Source organism: Carassius carassius, chromosome 34, assembly GCF_963082965.1.
Source record: "Carassius carassius chromosome 34, fCarCar2.1, whole genome shotgun sequence".
In the NCBI taxonomy this organism is placed as follows: Eukaryota; Metazoa; Chordata; class Actinopteri; order Cypriniformes; family Cyprinidae; genus Carassius; species Carassius carassius.
Window position 1 is genome coordinate 26,261,551 of NC_081788.1, and position 21,859 is coordinate 26,283,409.

The 21,859-nt window shown below is 36.4% G+C and overlaps 2 protein-coding genes across 5 annotated transcripts in view; one reads left to right on the forward strand and one right to left on the reverse strand.

Moving 5' to 3' along the window:
- LOC132114884 (cyclin-dependent kinase 16-like) overlaps positions 1–19,212 on the forward strand; it is a 33,789-nt gene extending 14,577 nt beyond the window's left edge. Inside the window, exons 5-16 of one of the 4 annotated variants that reach the window (XM_059523264.1) lie at positions 1,339–1,395; positions 1,497–1,611; positions 2,119–2,213; positions 2,817–2,879; positions 2,997–3,120; positions 3,438–3,558; positions 4,939–5,036; positions 5,155–5,260; positions 5,376–5,418; positions 7,680–7,770; positions 8,098–8,175; positions 11,600–12,050. In XM_059523264.1, the coding sequence (XP_059379247.1) occupies positions 1,339–1,395; positions 1,497–1,611; positions 2,119–2,213; positions 2,817–2,879; positions 2,997–3,120; positions 3,438–3,558; positions 4,939–5,036; positions 5,155–5,260; positions 5,376–5,418; positions 7,680–7,770; positions 8,098–8,175; positions 11,600–11,739 (1,131 nt within the window). In that variant the 3' untranslated portion in view covers positions 11,740–12,050. Of the gene's footprint in view, positions 1–1,338; positions 1,396–1,496; positions 1,612–2,118; positions 2,214–2,816; positions 2,880–2,996; positions 3,121–3,437; positions 3,559–4,938; positions 5,037–5,154; positions 5,261–5,375; positions 5,419–7,679; positions 7,771–8,097; positions 8,176–11,599; positions 12,051–17,856 lie in introns of those variants that run through there. The other 3 variants (XM_059523261.1, XM_059523262.1, XM_059523263.1) reach the window with 3 other exon arrangements.
- The window catches only part of comta (catechol-O-methyltransferase a), a 51,836-nt gene that overhangs the window by 27,680 nt on the left and 2,297 nt on the right, over positions 1–21,859 (reverse strand). The window lies entirely within an intron of this gene.

Consider the following 21,859-nt stretch of genomic DNA (forward strand, 5'->3'; position numbering starts at 1 on the left):
AGGAAAATGAATGAGAGCCTCACAAAGGCTAGGTCATATTTCACCCCCCGTGAAAAAAGGAACACACCAACTCATTTTGCATAAAGAAACTGAAGCCTAGTTTAAAGGATTATTTATAATAGAATTACAAGTTTGTTTGTTTTTTGCATTTATACTTTATTCTACGTTATATAAATATATAGACAGCAATACAAAATACAAACTTTTAAAATCAACATATTAAACTCAATACAAAAAAGATTAGGCAATTAGTCTTTGCTTAATAAAATATATGCTTATTTTGGATATCTGATAGGGATTTTCTTCCCCACATTAAGTTACTGAGAATTTGAAAGGGAAATAATTGGATTGTTCTGTAAATAAAGTCACAATGCTTAATAGAGTCCTAAATAAGTCATATTGGGGCGAGATATGGTCCGGACATGTTTTGAACAGTATTCTTGACAGAATGTCAAAATCATGTTTTTAATTAATTATGAAATACTACAAGTTCAGCTGCCCTTGATATGAGAGATAACCTTAAACTGTGATGTTTAGTCAGTGCTGTTGACACACGCTTGATCTGTGATGCATTTAAACACTTCATTTGTTACACTTCAGTTGTTCCCAATTTATTTTGGGGAGGGATATTTTAGCTCATGTTGTCTATGTGTGTTATATAAACCTCTGCGTCCAGCCCAGCCATCTGAAATGGGAGCAGTGTGATTTGGGTGTATTTTAATGAGTTCACATGAATGCCTTTGAAATTTTCTGCCCTGTATCCCCATGTTGTTTAAAGTGTTAGTTCACCCAGAATTGAAAATTAGGCTGTGTTTTATTCACCCCCGAGGCATCCTAGGTGTATATGACTTTCTTCTTTCAGACGAATCCAGTAGGAGTTATATTAAAAAATTTGATCTTTCAAGCTCTATCATTGCAGTCAGTGTGTGTTGCATTGCTTCAGTCCAAAAGACATGGCGCTGACCTCATACGTAATTGCCCAAGAACTGCTTCCGTTTACAACAATGAGTGCAAGATCTGTTCTGGCCTCTGTTCACCACCCGGAGCTGTGTAAGACACTTATTTTTTTTTATGGATGGACGCTTTTTATGTAACTTCTTTTGGACTGATGCATGCAACACCCACTGAGTGCCATTACACAGCTTGAAAGATCAATGACCATTTTTAATATAACTCCTACTGGACTTGTCTGAAAGAAGAAAGTCATATACACCTAGAATGCCTTGGTGGTGGGGGGGGTTAAAATGCAGCCTAATTTTAATTTTCGGTTGAACTAACCCTTTAAGTGCTGCTTTTTAGGACCATGTTGTGACATTTTTTGTCTTTGTTTGTTTGCAGTCTGAGATTGGATTTGGGAAATTGGAGACATACGTGAAACTGGATAAACTAGGAGAGGTAAAGTCACAGGCGATTTTTAGATCGTAGCTCTGATCCAAAACAGCATTTTAAAGCACCATAGTCATGTTACTGTGCATTGGCATCTTTTTCTTTCTCAGGGCACCTACGCAACAGTATATAAGGGCCGCAGTAAACTGACGGATAATCTGGTGGCTCTGAAGGAAATCCGTTTGGAGCACGAGGAAGGAGCTCCATGCACTGCCATTAGAGAAGGCGAGTTAGAAGCATGCCGAAGTGGATCAGCACTAAAATTAGATCAAACTATTGCCCCAAATTTCCCACATGCTTCCACAATGACAGACATTTGTACTTTTAAATTTAGGATGTTCTAAATTAGACAGTTAATCTCTAAATTCACTATCAGTGGCTTTTGTTACAGGGTAATTCAGCTGGTTAAAAGGGTTTTATAATATGGAAAACATGCATATAATATGCAATAAGTTCACACAAAGCTTCGTTCCCCAGCCAACCCTGATAATTTATGCTTCCACGTTATGTTTGCTTCCAGTTAGCAAACCTTAACTAAGATCATTTACATATCAACATTTTAAAAGTACTCTAGCAAAAGATTGTTTAAGGTCAATTTCATTTGGGGGAATTTTTTTGTTTTTTCATCTATTTTTGCTTTAATGTTAACTTGGCATGTCATTTGTACTTGTCATTTAGTGAATATTCACAAAGGCCACCTTTTTGAGGAATAATCTTTCTGTGTCTCTTTAGTGTCTCTGCTGAAGGACCTGAAACACGCCAATATTGTGACTCTTCATGACATCATCCACACTCAGAAGTCTCTTACACTCGTGTTCGAGTACTTGGTGAGTCACTCACATGTGCAGTATTTCACTGTACACTTTTTTAACTGCACTTATGATCTCACACACTCATCTACACACCAACAGTGGAGAAGCTATTTGGAAACCGTAGCTTGCCAAGTTGCATACTGCTCATAATTTAAAGTATTTAAAGTGCAGTCAAATTACTCTTGTCCAAACAAATGTAGTTAGTGTTAAATTGAAATTACTTATGGATTGCATATCTATCGACATAATAGTTATAGAGCAGATTTATGTGGCACAAAAACAGGGATCTTTAAAATGACAACAACGTCAAAGCTACATGAAAAGCTAATAAATAAATAATTCAATTTAGAACTCAAATAAATATTTTTTATATTAAAAAACAATGAAAATAAAACATTTAAACATCTAAATAAACTGAAAAAAAAGGTTGACCTGCATGTCATGTAACAATTAAAAAAAAAGAAAAAGTAACTCTTTTAGGGGGTTTGGTTGGCTACAAAAAAAAAGTTAGTGAATCCCTGCCCACGAGAATATAAGTTTTATATAAGTTACATAAGTTTTATATAATATAAGTTTGGTAATTCATCTATTACTTTGACGACTTCTTTTATATCCTAGGATAAAGACCTGAAACAGTACCTAGATGACTGTGGAAACTGCATTCATATGCACAATGTCAAGGTAAGGCGTCTTTGACAAATGTCTTTCATTTTCTGTTTCTCATAATCGTTCTGCTCCACATCGCAATCATGTACGGTGTTCTTATTATTCACCTGCTTGGTTATTTTTTCATCTCAGCTGTTCCTGTTTCAGCTGTTGCGAGGTCTGAACTACTGTCACAGACGTAAAGTCCTTCACCGAGACCTCAAGCCCCAAAATCTTCTGATCAACGACCGCGGGGAGCTAAAGCTGGCTGATTTTGGTCTGTAACATACAAACCTCATCTTTACTTTTAAATACAAAACTCCTCTTTACTCTCACTATTATTCTCATGGTGTGGGTGCTGTAGTAAGCTGCCCACTTACCTACTTGAAAAACATATGCTCAGGTTTCTCTAGTTGCATTTTCTCTGTAATAACTGTACTGTAAATGTAGTGCTGCTTTGGATAAAATAATCTAGTGTACTAAACTTCTGGTTGGGCATATGTGGAGTTGATGTTTAATATGTTGTAAAGATTTACAAACCTTGCTGAAAACTAGGCAAACCGCTTTTAAATGTGCTTTTTGGTTGGTATTCAGGTCTGGCACGAGCAAAGTCGATTCCCACCAAGACCTACTCCAATGAGGTGGTGACGCTCTGGTACCGCCCCCCTGACATCCTATTGGGCAGCACAGACTATTCTACTCAGATTGACATGTGGTGAGCATCCACCTGTTGATGTATCTTACTTGCTTTATTTGTGGTAACAGTGTTGTATTAGTATTTGTATATGATACTGTAGTATTTATTAATAATTTGTTTAGTAATTTTGCTAAGTGCTACAACCGAACGGCTCCAGAGTTTGTTTTCAGTTGTGCCGAGACCACCTTGTTCAGGCCAATTGTTTAGGCGCGGATCCGAGTGCGATTGCCGTGTTATATATATTTTTTTATTGATAATTCAGGAGGGTTTTATATTGATATTATTGCAATGTGCGCCATGTGCTACAGCATGCGTTTTTGCATTCAGAAGCAGCTAGACGTACTGGAGCAGATATCAAAGACACGGTTTTGAACTTCTTTTAATTTGACACAGCCTCTGAAGAACGCAACAAGACATGATGCAATGGCCAAAGGCATCCATCCAACACATGACGTAACAGCAATAGCAAAATGAATAGCAAGATGCTTTACTTTGGCAAATAACTGAAATATGTTTAAAGGGACTGTAAGTAGGAATTACTCCCATCTAGTGGTGAAATTGTATTTTGCATTCAAACTAATTTTGCTCTCCAGCGCCTCGCTTTTTCAAATGCGCGTTGCATCTACGGTAGGCGATATGTACCAAAAAGCTTTGACAGGATGTCTTCTAATAGCACTTCGTTTTGGCGACGATGTTTTCTTCTCCTGTGGCGCGGCATATGTATGGTCCATAATAAGAATGCAATCCAGACTTTTAAACTTGCCGGTGCAGTTTCAAGCGCCTCTCACTGCTCTGCACCTGCGTTTCTGGCTCTGACCGAAAACGCGTTGTGGAAACGCGTTGGCTTAGTACTTTTTGTCCCTCTCTGCTATTATAGTTTTGCAAGATGGCGGAACTACATGGAAGCCTCCGTCGACCTACCCGTCCCATGTATATAAAGATAATAAATTCTTCATTTACGAGGATTAGTTTAAACATTGGCATAGGTATTTGTACACCATTGAGGGCATATTTATGAATAAAACTATTGATTTTAGATAATAAAATACCTAAAAAGTTACTTATTGTCCCTTTAAGCTGAAGTACTAAAATGACTAAAACTTCAACTGAAATAAAAATATCAAAGTAATAATACATACTATAATAGTATACAAATATTGTAAATGTTGCGATTTAAAAAGACGTTTTTTGTCAACGCTTCTACCTTTTTAATTCAGTTCAGATCGCAAGCTCACATTTCTGTAAAATGATATCTTGTACCATGGTGCCGTCGATTCAAATAGTGAGCTAATAATTGGGCTCTTGTTTTTACTGTGGTAAAATCGGCGCACACTCTCACACATGTCATAGCTTCTATGGTGGTGGACTTGAATTGAGTTTTAATGACTCTCTTTGCAGGGGTGTTGGCTGTATCTTCTATGAGATGTCTACAGGTCGACCCTTGTTCCCGGGCTCCACTGTGGAGGAGGAGCTGCACTTTATCTTCAAACTGCTTGGTACCGCTCTCTCACCCATTCACTCCTTCTCTCCCACTCTGTTCTTTCTGGCTCTAGATCTGACAGTTTGTCTCTGTGTGTCACTGTGATATTTATAAACCCTCCTGTCTTTTCATAGGTACGCCCACAGAGGAGACCTGGCCCGGAATAACCTCCAACGAGGAGTTCGTCTCCTATAACTACCCCCGATACCGCGCCGACTGTCTCCACAATCACACTCCACGGTAACGACAGCTGTCCTCTGGGCCTGATGCCTGAAACGATCCCCGCTCCTGCTGTAGAAATAAATGACACGCTGTTGGAGGTCATTTACTGAAGTGAATTATTTTTCTCTTGCAGATTGGACAATGATGGAGTTGAACTTCTGTCGAAGCTGCTGCAGGTGATTTGTGTATTATTTAGTCCACTAAAGTCACCTTTACTTAAATGGTGCTTTATATAATACAGACTGCTTCAAAGCAGCTTCACAGGTTAAAAAGAACAGAAGCAATGATGTAAACTTCAAATATGAGACAAGTTCTGATCTAAAGCAGCTGAAAAAAGGACAATAATGTCATCATTAGTGTCATTAGGCAGCTCTACAGAAAGCAACTGTGTCAGTACTCACCCCACTGGTTGGGATGCTTGTGTTCGAGCTATAGTATTTGCACTTATCTGGAAATCACGCCTATGTAAGCATTGCTTATAGACTATAAGTTATTGTATTATTTACTCATTAGGCTGGGTTAAGAGGATGTATTTTAATAATGACTTAGAAAAGTGACATTTTTAGTATACTGTATGGCTGTTCTCTTTCCAGAGTTCAGCCTGTCTGAATATTTATTTGGCTGTAAATAATAAATAATGCATAAAACTGCTCGGGTGACAAATGTTTCTTTAGGTCAAAAATCGAAATTCACTTCAGTACACGTTTCTGGTTAATTCGACAGCGTGTGCTTTACCAAAAAAAAAATTCCTTGTACAAACTTTTCAAACAACAATTTCCTGTTGAATTATAATTTCTAAAAACGTGTTTCGGTAACTTGAATTTTGTACTACAGTACAAAAGTTTGAGTTGTTAAATGAACCTGTGTTTATTTTATAAAAAATCCATTTGATTCTGTTTTCCATTTGAATGTATGTTAAGTAATTTATTCTTGTGATGCAGAGCTGATTTTCAGCATCATTACTCCAGTCTTCAGTTTCACGTGCTCTTTCAGAAATCATCCTAATATGCTGATTTAAAACATTTCTTATTATTATCAATGTTGAAAACAGTTGTGCTGCTTAATATTTTTGTAGAAAGCGATATAACTTTTTTTCTGGAATCTTTGATGAATAGAAAGTTCTAAAGAACAGCACTGATTTGAAATGGAAATCTTTTCTAACAGTGTCTCATAAATTTCTTTCACTTTAGATTCATTTAAAGGGTTAGTTCACCCAGATAGCAAAATTATGTAATTATTAACTTACCCTCATGTTGTTTCAAACCAGTAAGACCTCCGTTTATCTTTGGAACACAGTTTAAGATATTTTAGATTTAGTCCGAGAGCTCTCAGTCCCTCCATTGAAGCTGTGTGTACGGTATACTGTCCATGTCCAGAAAGGTAAGAAAAACATCATCAAAGTAGTCCATGTGACATCAGAGGGTCAGTTAGATTTTTTTGAAGCATCGAAAATACATTTTGGTCCAAAAATAGCAAAAACGACGACTTTATTCAGCATTGTCTTCTCTTCCGTGTCTGTTGTGTGAGAGAGTTCAAAACAAAGCAGTCTGGATATCCGGTTCGCGAATGAATCATTCAGTTCACCAAATCGAACTGAATCGTTTTAAACGGTTCGCATCTCTAATATGCATTAATCCACAAATGACTTAAGCTGTTAACTTTTTTAATGTGGCTGACACTCCCTCTGAGTTCAAACAAACCAATATCCCGGAGTAATGCATGCACTCAAACAGTACACTGACTGAACTGCTGTGAAGAGAGAACTGAAGATGAACACTGAGCCGAGCCAGATAAGAAGAATCGAGGAGCTGATGATACTGCGCATGTGTGATTCAGCGTGAAGCAGGCTGACACACAGAGCGCATGAACCGAACTGATTCTTTTGGTGATTGATTCTGTGCTAATGTTATGAGCGCAGGTAAACCGAAGGCTTGAATCAAGGGCAATCATCGCAAATGACGCCATTACGTCGAGCGCAAAAGAACCGGTGAACCGTTTTCTTCAACCGGTTTATTGAATCGAACTGTCCGAAAGAACTACTGGTGATCCGAAAACCGATGCAACCGGTTCTTGACTTTTCAAGAAAAGTCTTTTGTTCGTTATCTTACCTTTCTGGACATGGACAGTATACCGTACACACAGCTTCAATGGAGGGACTGAGAGCTCTCGGACTAAATCTAAAATATCTTAAACTGTGTTCCAAAGATAAACGGAGGTCTTACTGGTTTGAAACAACGTGAGGGTAAGTTATTAATTACATAATTTTGCTATCTGGGTGAACTAACCCTTTAATGCATCCCTGCTGATTTTTTTTATATATTAATTTTAAATGCTAAAAAAAAACTACCCCAAATTTTTTTATAATAGTGTAAAATAATATTGTGTTTTTAGTTAGTTGATTAGTGACTAGCTTGACTAACACTGAACTTTGTTACAGTTTGAGGGGAAGAAACGGATCGCAGCAGAGGAAGCTATGAGACACCCATACTTCAGCTGCCTGGGAGCGAAAATTCTCACACTGCCAGACAGTGAGTTCACACACACACACACACACACACACATCTCCGTGCACTGAGGAGATTTATGATGGTGCCAGATAACCGATGCACACGCACACACACCTCACACTGACAGATAGAATTATTAAAGTGCCAGAGAGAAGTCTCACACATACACACACTTTACTTTGAAAGACATTTAATTCCACTCAGCTGCTGTGAGCTATTCTGTATTTGCACTGAAGTTTGGTGTGTGCTGAAATAATCTTGGACAAATTCTCTGACCCTTAACGTTATATATATCAGCCCTAGTTTTAGTTCAGCATGTTAACATACTGTTCAATTCTTCCCTGCCAGCTACATCAATATTTGCACTTCAAGAAATTCAGCTGGAGAAGGAGCCCGGAATGAGGACGAATTCCCTGTCAGAATCAGGTAGAACCACAAAACACAAATGGCCAATGAATGATGATTCATGATGATAGTTTTGAGCCGCTACCATCAGTGTATGGGCACGTCAGCTGGCATTACTCTCAAACAGTCCGGATTTCTATAGTCTTGTGAAAATCTGTCCGATGTTCATCTCAGTCTGGCCAAGAACTGTCTAAAAAGTGACCAACCGCATTTTTGTGTGACATTTAAATAAAATTCTGGCGGATAAAACATTTTTATTTAATTAATTTATTATTCATTTTAAATAATAAAAAAACAAATCATTGTATTGGGAGTAAGGAGATGGATTCAGAAAGTAAAGGATTGCAAAAAATGAATTTCATTAAGCCAGCCAATCAGATAGAGACTGATGTTTTCAGCCAGTTCTTGCTGTATTTTTGTATGCAGTAACTTTCACGATAGCATTTTATCACGTGTCCGTGTTTCTCTTTGCGCTGCCCCCGTTTTTTGTCTAATATTGTCATATGGTTGCTGTTCCAATGAATAACGGTTTCCTTTATTATGTAAATGAACTTACATATATATGCATTATTTATATATATATATATATATATATATATATATATATATATATATATATATATATATATATATACACACACACGTGTACACTTTGTTTGACAAAGTTTTGGTTGTTGTGCCTTTGCTTGAGTACTTGGCTTCAATATTCTGATCTGTGAAAACTTTCACAGTTCAGTACAGGTCAGCTGACCATTTGCTAGGTTAATAACATCACTTTTCGGATCTGTGAAAACTTTCACAGTTCAGTACGGGTCAGCTGACCCTTCCCTGGGTCACTAACATCACTTTTCGGATCTGTGAAAACTTTCACAGTTCAGTACTTGTCAGCTGACCCATCCCTGGGTCACTAACATCACTATTCTGATCTGTGAAAACTTTCACAATTCAGTACTGGTCAGCTGACCCATCCCTGGGTCACTAACATCACTATTCTGATCTGTGAAAAGTTTCACAATTCAGTACTGGTCAGCTGACCCATCCCTGGGTTACTAACATCACTATTCGGATCTGTGAAAGCTTTCACAGTTTAGTACAAGTCAGCTGACCTATCCAATATGAAATTATGATTAATGTGTGCATCAGTCTACAGCAGTACATTTGCACACAGCACAAAATGTTGAGCACAATTATTTCAGTGCACTGGCAATTGATCTTCTTCTACATTTTTCTGATTTATCATGTTCATAAAGAGTCGCTATCCTTCTGTGAAGTTCTGCCAGCGTTAATTCGTCATTGTTTTGTAAATATTTTTCTAAGCTTCTGTAATACAATTTAATTTTGTAATTACATTGAATTTTTATATATACATATACATATATACATATAAATACATATATATTAGGGGTGTAACGGTACGTGTATTCGTACCGGACCGTTTCGGTACGGTGCACGTGTACCGAATGACGGAATGCAATATTTTGTGCGCGGAACAAAAGTACATTTTCGTGTTTCCAAACGAACATATTAGTTAGCCTGCACCAGAACGCCCTCATCCTCAAAGCCTCTCCACTCGATCGTGTCAGTGATTATGAATGGATTAAATGAAACAGGACAAATTTAATCTAGACAAACTATGTATCATTATAAAGATCTAAGCCTCAAGCATTGACAACAGATCGCTGTTTTTCAATTGAAAGCTTATAAAGATTGTATTTGCTACATTTGTGTAAGCAGTACACATAAAAAAATAAGCAATGAAAACGCTGTACATACCAGATCCGTCGTAAAAACGAGTCATAAACACATCCACAGCTGTAAATCCCGGTTTAGTTAGGAAGGTAAGGGTCCACTGAACGACATCTCATGAAGCACGTTTAGTCCAACGAAGCAATAACGTTGTAATATGGATCATAATTCCTTTGTTTACATTTCATTTCTTCAGCGACAGATATGTGTGTGTATATATATGTATATATATATATATATATATATATATATATATATATATATATATATATATATATATATATATATGTGTGTATATGTGTGTATATATGTACATATATATACGTTAGGGGTGTAACGGTACGTGTATTCGTACCGGACCGTTTCGGTAAAGGGCTTTCGGTACGGTGCACGTGTGTACCGAATGACAGAATGCAATATTTTGTGCGTGGAACATAGGTAAATTTTCGTGTTTCCAAACGAACATATTAAGTGGCGGAAGTCTCCGTGTTCAGCGCAAATTAGGGCTGCACGATGTGTCGTTTAAGCATCGATATCACGATGTACGAATCCACGATAGTCACATCGCAGGATGTGTGATGTAGGCTGTCGTAGTTGATCCGTTATTCATTAACTGTACGGGCCAGCTACTCCCCTGCCCTTGACGAATGTGATTCGCGGATTAATTGCACAGCTTAACCATCATAGAGTGAAAGTTTATAATTGACAGGACTGAAAACCACATGCAAGTTTAACAGGGCAGAGAGAGAGGGAGCGCGAGAGTGCGCGAGAGAGACTGAGAGAGAGAGCGCGCGCGCGAGAGAGAGAGAGAGAGACAGAGACAGAGAGAGAGAGAGAGAGAGCGCGCGCGAGAGACAGAGAGAGTGAGAGAGAGAGCGCGCGCGAGAGAGACAGAAAGAGAGAGTACATTAGAAGTACCATCAATGTTTATAGAAATGTATATGGATTTATTTTGCATGAAATTTTTTTTTCTTATGAATATATATGTATTTTTGTTTTGTTTGTTTCTATTCTGCTATGTACAATGCTTTGGCAATATGTACCTTTGTATGTCATGCCAATAAAGCAATATGAATTGAATTGAGAGAGAGAGAGACCGAGAGAGAGCGAGCCGTTTTCAAACAACACGAGCGCTGTCTTGCTCTCTCCCTCCCGCAGATGAATCAATTGACACGATGGTGTCGATGTTTAAATCATTTAAAATGAGAATGTAAGTGTGCTCAACCCATTTTTGTTTGTAAGAAAAAATATCGCAATATATATCGCAGAAAAATAAAATATTGCAATGTCATTTTTTCCCAATATCGCGCAGTCCTAGCGCAAATTCCGCCCTGCAGCTGATTCTAAGGCCGGCGACACACTGGCTGCATGGCGTGAGCGTGGCGTTTCTGCTGCGTGTCAGTTGCGTGACGGCTGCCTTGCGTTTTCTGTGTCTTTACACACCAGAATGCTGGCGCACTGCTGCTACTGTAGGTGACATAGAGGGAGGCCGCCGACAGACCAGGATCTTGTCTTTTTAAATTTAATGTTTCCATTTCTTTCCCTTACTGTACCGAAAATTAACCGAACCGTGACTTTAAAACTGAGGTACGTACCGAACCGTGATTTTTGCGTACCATTACACCCCTAATATACGTGCATTTATTGCTGCAAATGTTAATATTACTATTGTTATTACTATGATTATTTTATATTTTAGAGTCACTGCACCCATATACCAAGACATTTTGGAGCACTTCATGCTTCCTTCTGCTGACCAGCATTTTGAAGATGCTGATTTCATTTTCCAGCGGGATTTGGCACCTGCCCACACTGCCGAAAGCACCAAAAGTTGGTTAAATGATAATGGTGTTGGTGTGCTTGACTGGCCAGCAATCTCACCAGACCTGAACCCCAGAGAGAATCTATGGGGTATTGTCAAGAGGAAGATGAGAAGCAAGAGACCAAACAATGCAGATGAGCTGAAGGCCACTGTCAAAGAAACCTAGGCTTTCAGACCACCTAAGCAGTGCCACAAACTGATCACCTCCATGTCACGCCAAAATGAGGCAGTAATTAAAGCAATAGGAGCCCCTACCAAGTATTGAGTTCATGTACACTAAATTAACATACTTTCCAGAAGGCCAACAATTCACTAAATCTTTGTTTTTTTTTATCTTTTTTTTTTTTTAATGAAGTATTCTAATTGGGGGGGGGGGGGGGGGGTGTTGTTAAATCTGAGCCAAAATCATCACAATTAAAAGAACCAAAGACATAAACTACTTAAGTCTGTGTGCATTTAATTTATTTAATACACAAGTTTCACAATTTGAGTTAAATTACTGAAATGAACTTTTCCTCGACATTCTAATTTATCGAGAAGCACCTGTATTAATTTTAAGCTTCTATAATACAAAAAATGATAATTTAATTTCATGATTCTTACAATGTCTTTATAATGATACGTAAAAGATTTTTTTTTAAACATCTGTATACAAGTATATGCATATACTGTCATTTATTTAAGTTCTATTATTATTTTATATATTCTTATTCCGTTTTTCTTTTCTTGATTATTACTATTTTATCCTGCAATGTATCTACAAAAATAGTTTATAAATCAGTCCCTATATCTTTATTATTTTCACTTAATTTTACTTTTTATTTTTTTGCTTAACTACTTTTAGTTTTTTATTTTCTTCACCCTCTTCCTTTTTTATGTATGTATGCATGTATGTGTGTACAGTGGGTATTGAAAAGAATCACTCCCTTTAATACATTCACATTTTGTTGCTATGCAGCCTGAAATGAAGATGGACAGTTTTTGTTTTGTTTTATTCACTGCAACTTATAACATCCAAGTCTAAGATATCAAACCTACATTCAGAAAAATAATTATCACACAGTTGAAATAAAGGATCCTCCAGTTGGGTATTTTTTTCCCTCTCTTTAATTACATCTACTTTAATATTTGCCCACACTTCTTTGCAGAATTGCTCGAGTTCAGTTAAATTTCATGGTGACCATGGGATATCAGTTCTCCAAGCACTTTGTGATCAGTTTTGCTGTGAGCTTTGTGTCATTGTCATGTTAGAAGTTAAACGTTGTTCCCGTAGACAACATTCTGGCAGAAGACAGTAGATTTTCCTCAAGAATTTGACAGTATTTTTTCCAATCCATTTTTCTTCCTTCCCGACAAGTGCTCCAGTCCCTGCTGCAGAGAAACACCCCCATAACAGGATATTAGCACCTCAGCTGACCCGTACTGAACTGTGAAAGTTTTCACAGATCAGAATAGTGATGTTAGTGACCCAAGGATGAGTCAGCTGATCCGCACTTAACTGTGAAAGCTTTCAGAGATCCGAAAAGTGATGTTAGTGACCCAGGGAAGGGTCAGCTGAGCAAAACTCAATTGTGAAAGTTTTCACAGATCAGAATAGCAATGTAAGTTACCCTGGGAAGGGTCAGCTGACCAAAAGTCGACTATGAACAGATCAGAAAAGTGATGTTAGTAACCCTGGGATGGGTCAGCTGACCCATACTTAACTGTGCATGGTTAACTGACCAAATTTTTAAGATCAGAATAGTTAAGAATCCGAATATATATATATATATATATATATATATATATATATATATATATATATATATATATATATATATATATATATATATTTTAGGGCTGTGAATCTTTGGGTAGGCAGCGATTCGATTCGATTACGATTCATAGGTTTTCGATTCGATTCAAGAACAATTTTTGCAAACTTAGAACGATTCAATTCGATTCGATTCACAATTAAATTAAATTCGATTCGATTATAACGATTCGATTCTGCATTCTTTAAGTGCATTCACGGGATTATTTAAATGCTTCTACTAAATTATTTAAATGCTTAGTCAGGGGGCAAATTACAGTAGCATTTATGGTTAGAGAACCATAGGTTAGAAAAAAAAAACAAAAAAACTTTTGTCCATTGTTAAATGCTAGTTTAATGATGCGACATGGCATATGTAAAAATGTATGTAAGCCAAGTTTTTAAAAAAGAGCTTAAAGAGTATTATGTATAAGCTAACATTTTGTCACACCAGGGGCGTAGCCATAATTTCAGAAGTGACAGAAATGTCAAATACAATCATTTTATGTATGTAGCCTATATAATAATAATAATAATTATTATTATTATTATTATTTTATATTTTTTTACAAGGAATTATCTTCTTTTTTAATTACTTTTAATTAGCTGTAATAAATCAAATACACTGCTGGACAATAATCAATCATTTGTAATCGATATTTTTTTCCTAATGGCATATATAGCAATTGTAAGTCGCTTTGGATAAAAGCGTCAGCTAAATGAATAAATGTAATGTAATGTAATTTTATGATTGTTTTATATACTAGGCTACATTTAATTAGCAATTATGTAAATTTTCTGCACAGAATAAGGTAGAAAATATACTTTATAGTTTCTGTACTGTAATAAATGTCAATTAGCACTGCATCATTCATAAATTGTTTGTGTTTTTTTTTTAGTTTCATCAGTTCATTCTGCTTTTATTCAGTTTAGCTGCAGATATAGCCTGGCACGTCTATGAGAGCGAGATCGCTTCTCTTTCAGTGTGAAAACGTCTTCATCTCTATTTAACTTTTCCTCTCCATCAGCGAATGATTCTGAGAGAAAACGAGCCAGATGTCTGTTTGCTAATGAAACAAACGCTACTTTCATGCATCTGATTATCAGATAAATCTCGCGCTCTTATTTCAAGGTCGTTGTTAATGCTGTGGTTAATTTTAAAAGTTTCCTTCGTATATTCGGTTCATCCGCATTGTTTAAAAACATTTATCATTCAATGGATCTGTGCGTATGATTTAGACACTTACATTTCTGCTCCGTCCATGCAATAAATACAGCTGTCGATATATAATGTATATATGTGTGTGTGTGTGTGTGTGTATATATATATATACACACTTATAAATATATATATATATATATATATATATATATATATATATATATATATATATATATATATAGAGCAAAGAGAAACACGGCCATGTGATAAAATGCTATTGTGAAAGTTTTCACAAATCGAGCTCAATCTAAATCAATGTTTTTTATTCCAGCAAACTGCGTGTTTAACTGCGTGTTTATTGGTAATAGACGTTAAACATGAAGAACGTTAACGTTAAACATTTCTTTCACATTTCTTACTGGTGGACTTAGCAAAGCTCTTGTCCGTAAACCCCTTGGTGTGAAAAAAAATCACAGATCAAGCTGGTGAAGATGACACTGGTTTCACTCCTCTAAGTGTCCAACTTTCGGAGCTATAGGCATTATAAAATTAAGAGTCTCTATGAAAAAAAAAAACTGATTTCGGCCCAAAGGACAGCGTCACCGGAATTCACAAATAATGGATAATGTTATTCTGTATTATTTGCATGTTAATGACAACGCACTGCGTATTTATAGCCAAAAGAAATCTGAATATCAAACCACAAACTATCTTTACTGCAGTTTGAATTTGTTGTTCTGTAGCATATGCAGCAAAAATATCTAAGATAAATTAGTGGTTTTTTCTTAAAACCATCAGCGAGCTCGAATAGTGGAAGCATAGTAACAGTTTAATATTTATTTTTTGTTATTTAATTATATATATGAAATGATATTATTATGTTATGACTCTGAAATTTTTACATATTAACAATATTATTTCTTTTAATAGTAATTGGCGGCCCACCTGCAATACCAGGGCCACTGGTTGAAAACCACTGCATTAGATGATTCGAATGAGGCTGAGCCTTTAGTATATATCACTTAGTTGAGCACACAGATCCCAGTCATATTCCTCATGAATATCATTTATGTTCATCAAATGAGAGATGAACTCTCATGCTCAACAATACGCAGCTCATTTTTTGTGCTCTCTAATACTTCTCACATTGCTCATCTTCTAATAGTTTCACCTCACCATGCTGTAATCGGAGACACTGGTTTACTCATCTCCCTCCCTCTCTCTCTCTTCATATTCTCATTCATCTCGGTTTATTTCTCGTATAGGCTTAAGACACACAATGCGATGATGCCACTGCATTAGACATTCTCAGGAGGAAGTTCTTGTTAAGCTCCATGTATTATGCAGCTCATTCACTGCTAACTTTGTTTTCTGTCTGTCTTTCCCACAGTCTCTCTGTCTCTTTTCTCTCATTACATTTGTATGTGCTTTGATGTTTTCTTTTTTTTTTTTTTGGTTTACACCACTGCTTCACTGCACTCCAGAGCTTTTGCAAAGATGTCTAAGGTTTCGGCATACCTTAAGTACATGTTTGTCGCCCTCTGCTCAAGGCAGGAAGTCACAAACAACAAAACCATATTTCTTCCCTTGAGTTTCCTGTTCATCTGTACTGTCCTGTTGTACCCTGCAAGAATTAATCACATCTCAACCATTTCTTGGATATTTCAAAAACATGTTTTCTCTCTGAACAGAGTGCATAGGTAGACTTTAAAACTTAATTCTCTCATGCACTGCTTGAAATTAGAAATTATAGAAGCATCTGTTGCATCCATCACTGAATTAAATAAGAACATACAGACAATACATTGCACCAGCAGATTATATCGTTACATTAACACTTGCATAAACATGGCCTTTATTTAGAGCAAAGATCCCATACTGACTTCATTCTCACAGTTGTGTGAATGGTTAAATGCTCAATTTACTGAAACCAATCTACCCCTCTCATCTGTCACCTTTTTCCTTTTATGTGTACGATATGATAAGCTCATCACAATAAAAATGAGCATGGACTTCCTCTGTCCGTTTTGGCAATCCGCACGATGTGCAGGTCAGAAGCAGGGTTGCCATGTTGGTTTTCAGCAAATGGTTTAAACATTTGCAAAATGAGGGATTTTCCTATTTATTTTTGATTGTAAAATAAACTAAACCCACAATGTTTTGGTTATCTAACAATATCGGTAATTTATGGGCTGAGGTTACATAATTCAGCTGAGAAACGTTTAATGAGACATTCATCCTCGTTAAGCATCTATGTTCATAGGCAGGTTCTCCTGTGATATTTAGTTTGGAAAAAATCCTCCACTCAGACCTCATATGTTTTCAGTCCACGGATCGATGAAGCTGTCAGGCCTGTTAGAGCTTATAATTATTCAGTGTTTATACAGAGCACTAAAGTCAGAGCTAAATATGAATATTAATCCATGCGCTCAAAGTCTCCGTGTCTAAATCACTGATGAAATGCCAAAGGCTGGTGCCAAGCGATTGAAATAGTTGTATAATAATACACTATCATTGAAAAGATTATTTTTATGACAAAGAAATCAATACTTTTATAAAGCAAGGATGCAAAAATTTCAGCAAGGAAACAAAATATTTCTACTTCCAATAAATGCAATTTTTTTTTCTATTCTTTCCATTCATTAAAGAATCCTGAAAGTAATTTATAATAGTTTTCACAAAAATATTAAACGACGATAAGAAATATTTCTTGAGCAGCAAATCGGCATATTAGAATGATTTAGTGTTGTCTTGGCTGAGCTTGAAATCAAATAAAATGGAGTGCATTGGGCACAAGTTTGATTGTACATCACCCTTGCAGAGAAGCCATAATGTGGAAACAGAGGAGAAGAGCTTGCTGTGCGAATACCCCCCTTCCCTCAGCAAATAAAAAAAACAGCCCAGGCTTCTCTAGAGCTGTAAATTGAGCATGTGTGTGTGGCTGTGTGTTTGGGTGCACGTTGACTTGTGTTTGGTAATGTTGCCCACGCTCATGCTCAGTTCTCTAAATGAAGCGAGTGCTGATTTTCTCTCTCTCTCTCTCTCTTTTGTGACCCTTTATACCCACTGACAGTCGTTACAAGTGATTGTGCATTTGGTTTTATCGTGCACATTGTTGCATGCACCATTGAACACTGTCCGTCTGTGTTGCCTAAACTTCCTCTTTTTCTTTTTCTCCAGTCAACAGCATATCTCAACGGCAGAGCCTGCTCTTCTGAGGGCACGTGGGGTGGCTCTGGATGGGGAAGATGGAAGATAAATGGGGAGGACGCGTTCAGACGAGGGATGTCTGTTTTTCATTGGCTAGTCCTGTGGCATTATGTGTGTAGAAGGGGTCACTGCAGTTGTTTACATGGAGAGGCTGAGGATGATGATTTGTGTATTGTTTTCTTTGTTTCAAATAACGCACTTCTCCTTCCCTGTTCACAACACAAACATGTTCTTCCTGTTTTGCTGTACCTTCTCAACATGGTTGCGTCAATCCAGCCGCTGTAATCAACCAATCAGATGCTGAATGTTACTGGATGGCCTGACTCTTCATCCTTTGACTGAAACAAATCGTTTTCTTTGCAATACTTCTCAATAGTAATGTAAGAGGAAGGCGAGTTTATGAAGGAACGTGTCATGAATGCTGTTAATATCCAAAAGCCAAGTAACTCTAGTCTTCCAGTAAATGGTCCCCTTCATTAGAGTCATCGGCCCTCCCATCCAAAGATGAACATTTAGTACTATGCCAACACAATGGTTCATCGTAATCAACCATAATCTGTTATTTGTATTCATCAGAACATTGACGACATGCTGTACTTTGTTTTTGTTTGCAAAAGCATTTCCTTTTTAAGTTGATGTTTACTGTTTTTTTTTTTTGCCATGCAATACAGTTTGATCATCTAGAAACGGTTTCACCAAAGAACCCCATGCCATCTCTGTGTCCCTTTTGGTTTGAATTATGAGCTTCCATTTCCATTGTAATGTTCAAGTGAACCCTCGATCAGCTGTCAAGGACAAAATATTTGTGCAAAGCAACTTATAATGTTTGAGTTGCATTGCAACATTGAAGGAAAGCCTCCGATAATCTCGACGCATATCTAGTTCAAGCCTTGTTGATAATTCTTCCATTACTGCAGCTCTTACGGCTGTCACTCTGGTTGAAAACTGAGCTGGTTACTATGTCGGTTCAGTCAGGGTGATGAGAACTCATAATGGGATGCCCGGGCGCATGTGGAGAACCGGTCCACTTGTGTAGGGCTCAGGTGTCTGTCACTCTGCAGAACAGCTGAGTGCGGTGGATAATGTTCTGCATCTCGGCCCGGTTGTTCATACTCTGCAGGTTTTGGAGCCCATTGGTGTCGCGTAACACCACAGATTCAAAACGGTACGTCCCCTGGCGTGTACGATTCAGGGCATCCCTGCACAATGTCTATGATTAAAACTGTCCCACAAATGTGATTATTGGGTGAATCTCTGAAGAAAAAATAAAAGAAAAAAGTTAAGGTGATATTTTACCCTGAAATTAAGAGAGAAATAATACATTTTGTTAAGAAAAAAAAATAAAGCCTGATTTTTTTTTTTTGCTTTGTAAAATTTTCAACAGCAATTAGTCCCAAAAGTTCTTGTTCATGTAATATTAATAATAAAAAATTCTATAAAACTTTTGTAAAATATTAAAATACAGTGTATTTAATATTGTGTTTTTTTTATATTTATAAGGAAATATTTGTTATAGTTTCTTTGCTGTTATGAATAATTTCACAATAACTTTTTCCTGTAATACAGAGTAATTTACTCTATAATGAGAAATATGAAAGCTTTAAAGTGCATCACAGTAGTGTGTGGGGTGTGGGGGGGGGGGGGGGGGGGGTGAGCTTAACTGTCAAATAATAATGATTAAAAAAAAAATATTTAACCATCATAAAAAAGGGTCCTAAAAATAAGCTTCATTTATTTTTAATGTAAAATATAATTTATATTTTTATTGTCTCTTTATTTCAGGGTGAAATGTGACGTGGTGTTTTTTTTTTTTTTTTTTGCAAGATTCACTCCATTAGAGCTGAATGCTGAGGCGATTAGGTTCTCAGTTTCCATCGGTGTTACTATGTGGATGATATTTTAGTAAATATAATTTTTTTAATTATTATTAATTCAAACAATCCCAAAGCGTTTGGTCTGGTGATAGATTGTGACTTCTGTTTGTCCCTGTTGGAGATGAACGGTGAATACCTGGGGTGCAAATATGTGACCCTGGACCACAAAACCATAAGTGTCAAAATTGAGATTTATACATCAACTGAAAGCTGAATAAATAAGCCTTCCATTGAATTTATTAGTTTCCATACTGGTTTATTAGGATCAGGCGATATTTGGCTGAGATACAAATATTTGAAAATCTGGAATCTGAGTGTGCAAAAAAATCTAAATACTGAGAAAATCACCTTTAAAGTTGTCCAAATGAAGTTCTTAGCAATGCATATTACCAGTCAGAAATTAAGTTTTGATATATTTACAGTATGAAATGTAAAAATATCTTTATGGAACATGATCTTTATCATGATCTTCATGATAATATCCTAAAGATTTTTGTCATAAAAGAAAAAATCTATCATTTTGTCCCATACAATGTATTTTTGACAATTGCTACGAATAGAGCCCAGTGACTTAAGACTGCTTTTGTGCTCCAGGGTCACATAGGTGAGGAGACGCTCTTGACGAGGAGAGTGCAGACTTGTATGGCAGTGTTGTATAGTTGAACACCGTGGTACATTGAAAATAGCCTTTTTTTTGCAGATCAAAAGCGTGGAGAGTGCAATGAGAAGATCCTCCTAACAACGTATAATTTTTAAAGCAAAGAAGAATATAATTTTTGTTATACTTATCATTGATGACATTGTTCATTGTGTTCTTTTTTTCTTATTTTTTAATATGTAGTGACCAGATGTTACTACAGTAGGAGACTCATGTGGTGTAGATATTTGGTTTTGATGTTTGTGAGATCATAAGGATGAAAACAGCTCATCTGATTTAAAGCTTTCATCTGGAATGAGGATGGAAAGGGCTTCAATGGATAAGTGAGGTATCCAACTGTTCATTACTGCGCAATAATTGTTAATTTACGCAATAATGTTTTTTTTTTTTGTTTTTTTTTAGCAAAACCCTTCTTATTTGAAATGAATTTGGTTCTGAATTGGCATGCATTGCTTGTCGTAAAATATAAAAGCAGCAAATAATGCCAGAAACTGTCATGCAAAAACTCAAAACTATTTTATTGCCCATTTTATGTGGAATTTTAAGTGAGGTTTTGATATGATTGCAGGTGAAATGTTTTTATACTTGGAGACACTTTGAGCAAATATGGACTTCATGCAGTTTTTAGTGCATTTCTTAAATTGTACAACTCTGTTTTAGAAAGGGCAGTTTATTGATCAATACAGTATTATTTTCTTTTGATTTTTTTTATTTATTTATTTTGCAATTGCTTAAATATATTTTTTGCCACTTAAAAAGCCCAAAGTTTCAGGATTTTCAGCTATTTGACTGCTTTTGTCCAGATGGCTGTTGTCCATGTGTGAAGGCAAGAATGGAGTGATGCAGTCTGCTGTTCTATAAATAGGTTAAAAGCAGTTTAAACACATTAAGCAATACTCAATGTCAATGTACATTTCACATCACATGGATATCTAATGCAGGAAATCCTCTCAGATGGCCATAATATATTTTCAGTAAATAATTCTGCATATGTAAGTGGTCACTTGTTCTGTTTGAGTCTAGTAATGTTAACGATGAATAACGGTTGCAAAATGTTTGATTCGATGTTGAAAATCCCTTTTCCTGTTCTATTGTTTTTAACCTTTGAGTTCTTGCATTTGCAATAGTCAATCTTTTCACCCAATAATATGTGGATCAGAAGTATGTTGACATGGAAAATCTTACAAAACACAAATAGACTGTTACATCCAGTTGCTTGTATGAATGCTGAACTCATTTCCAACCAACGTGATCCATCTCTGTTAATTATACAAAAGAAAGTGGAGTCATTTGAATACTGTCACGAGCAGAACAAATTTGAATAATATTTGCTTGCAATATAATCGGTATCCCAAACTTGAATTTTGTGAATATTCTTTTTGTCTTTTCAAGTTTCAGGTAACCCCTATTTAAAGGTGATAATATTATATATTTATACGTT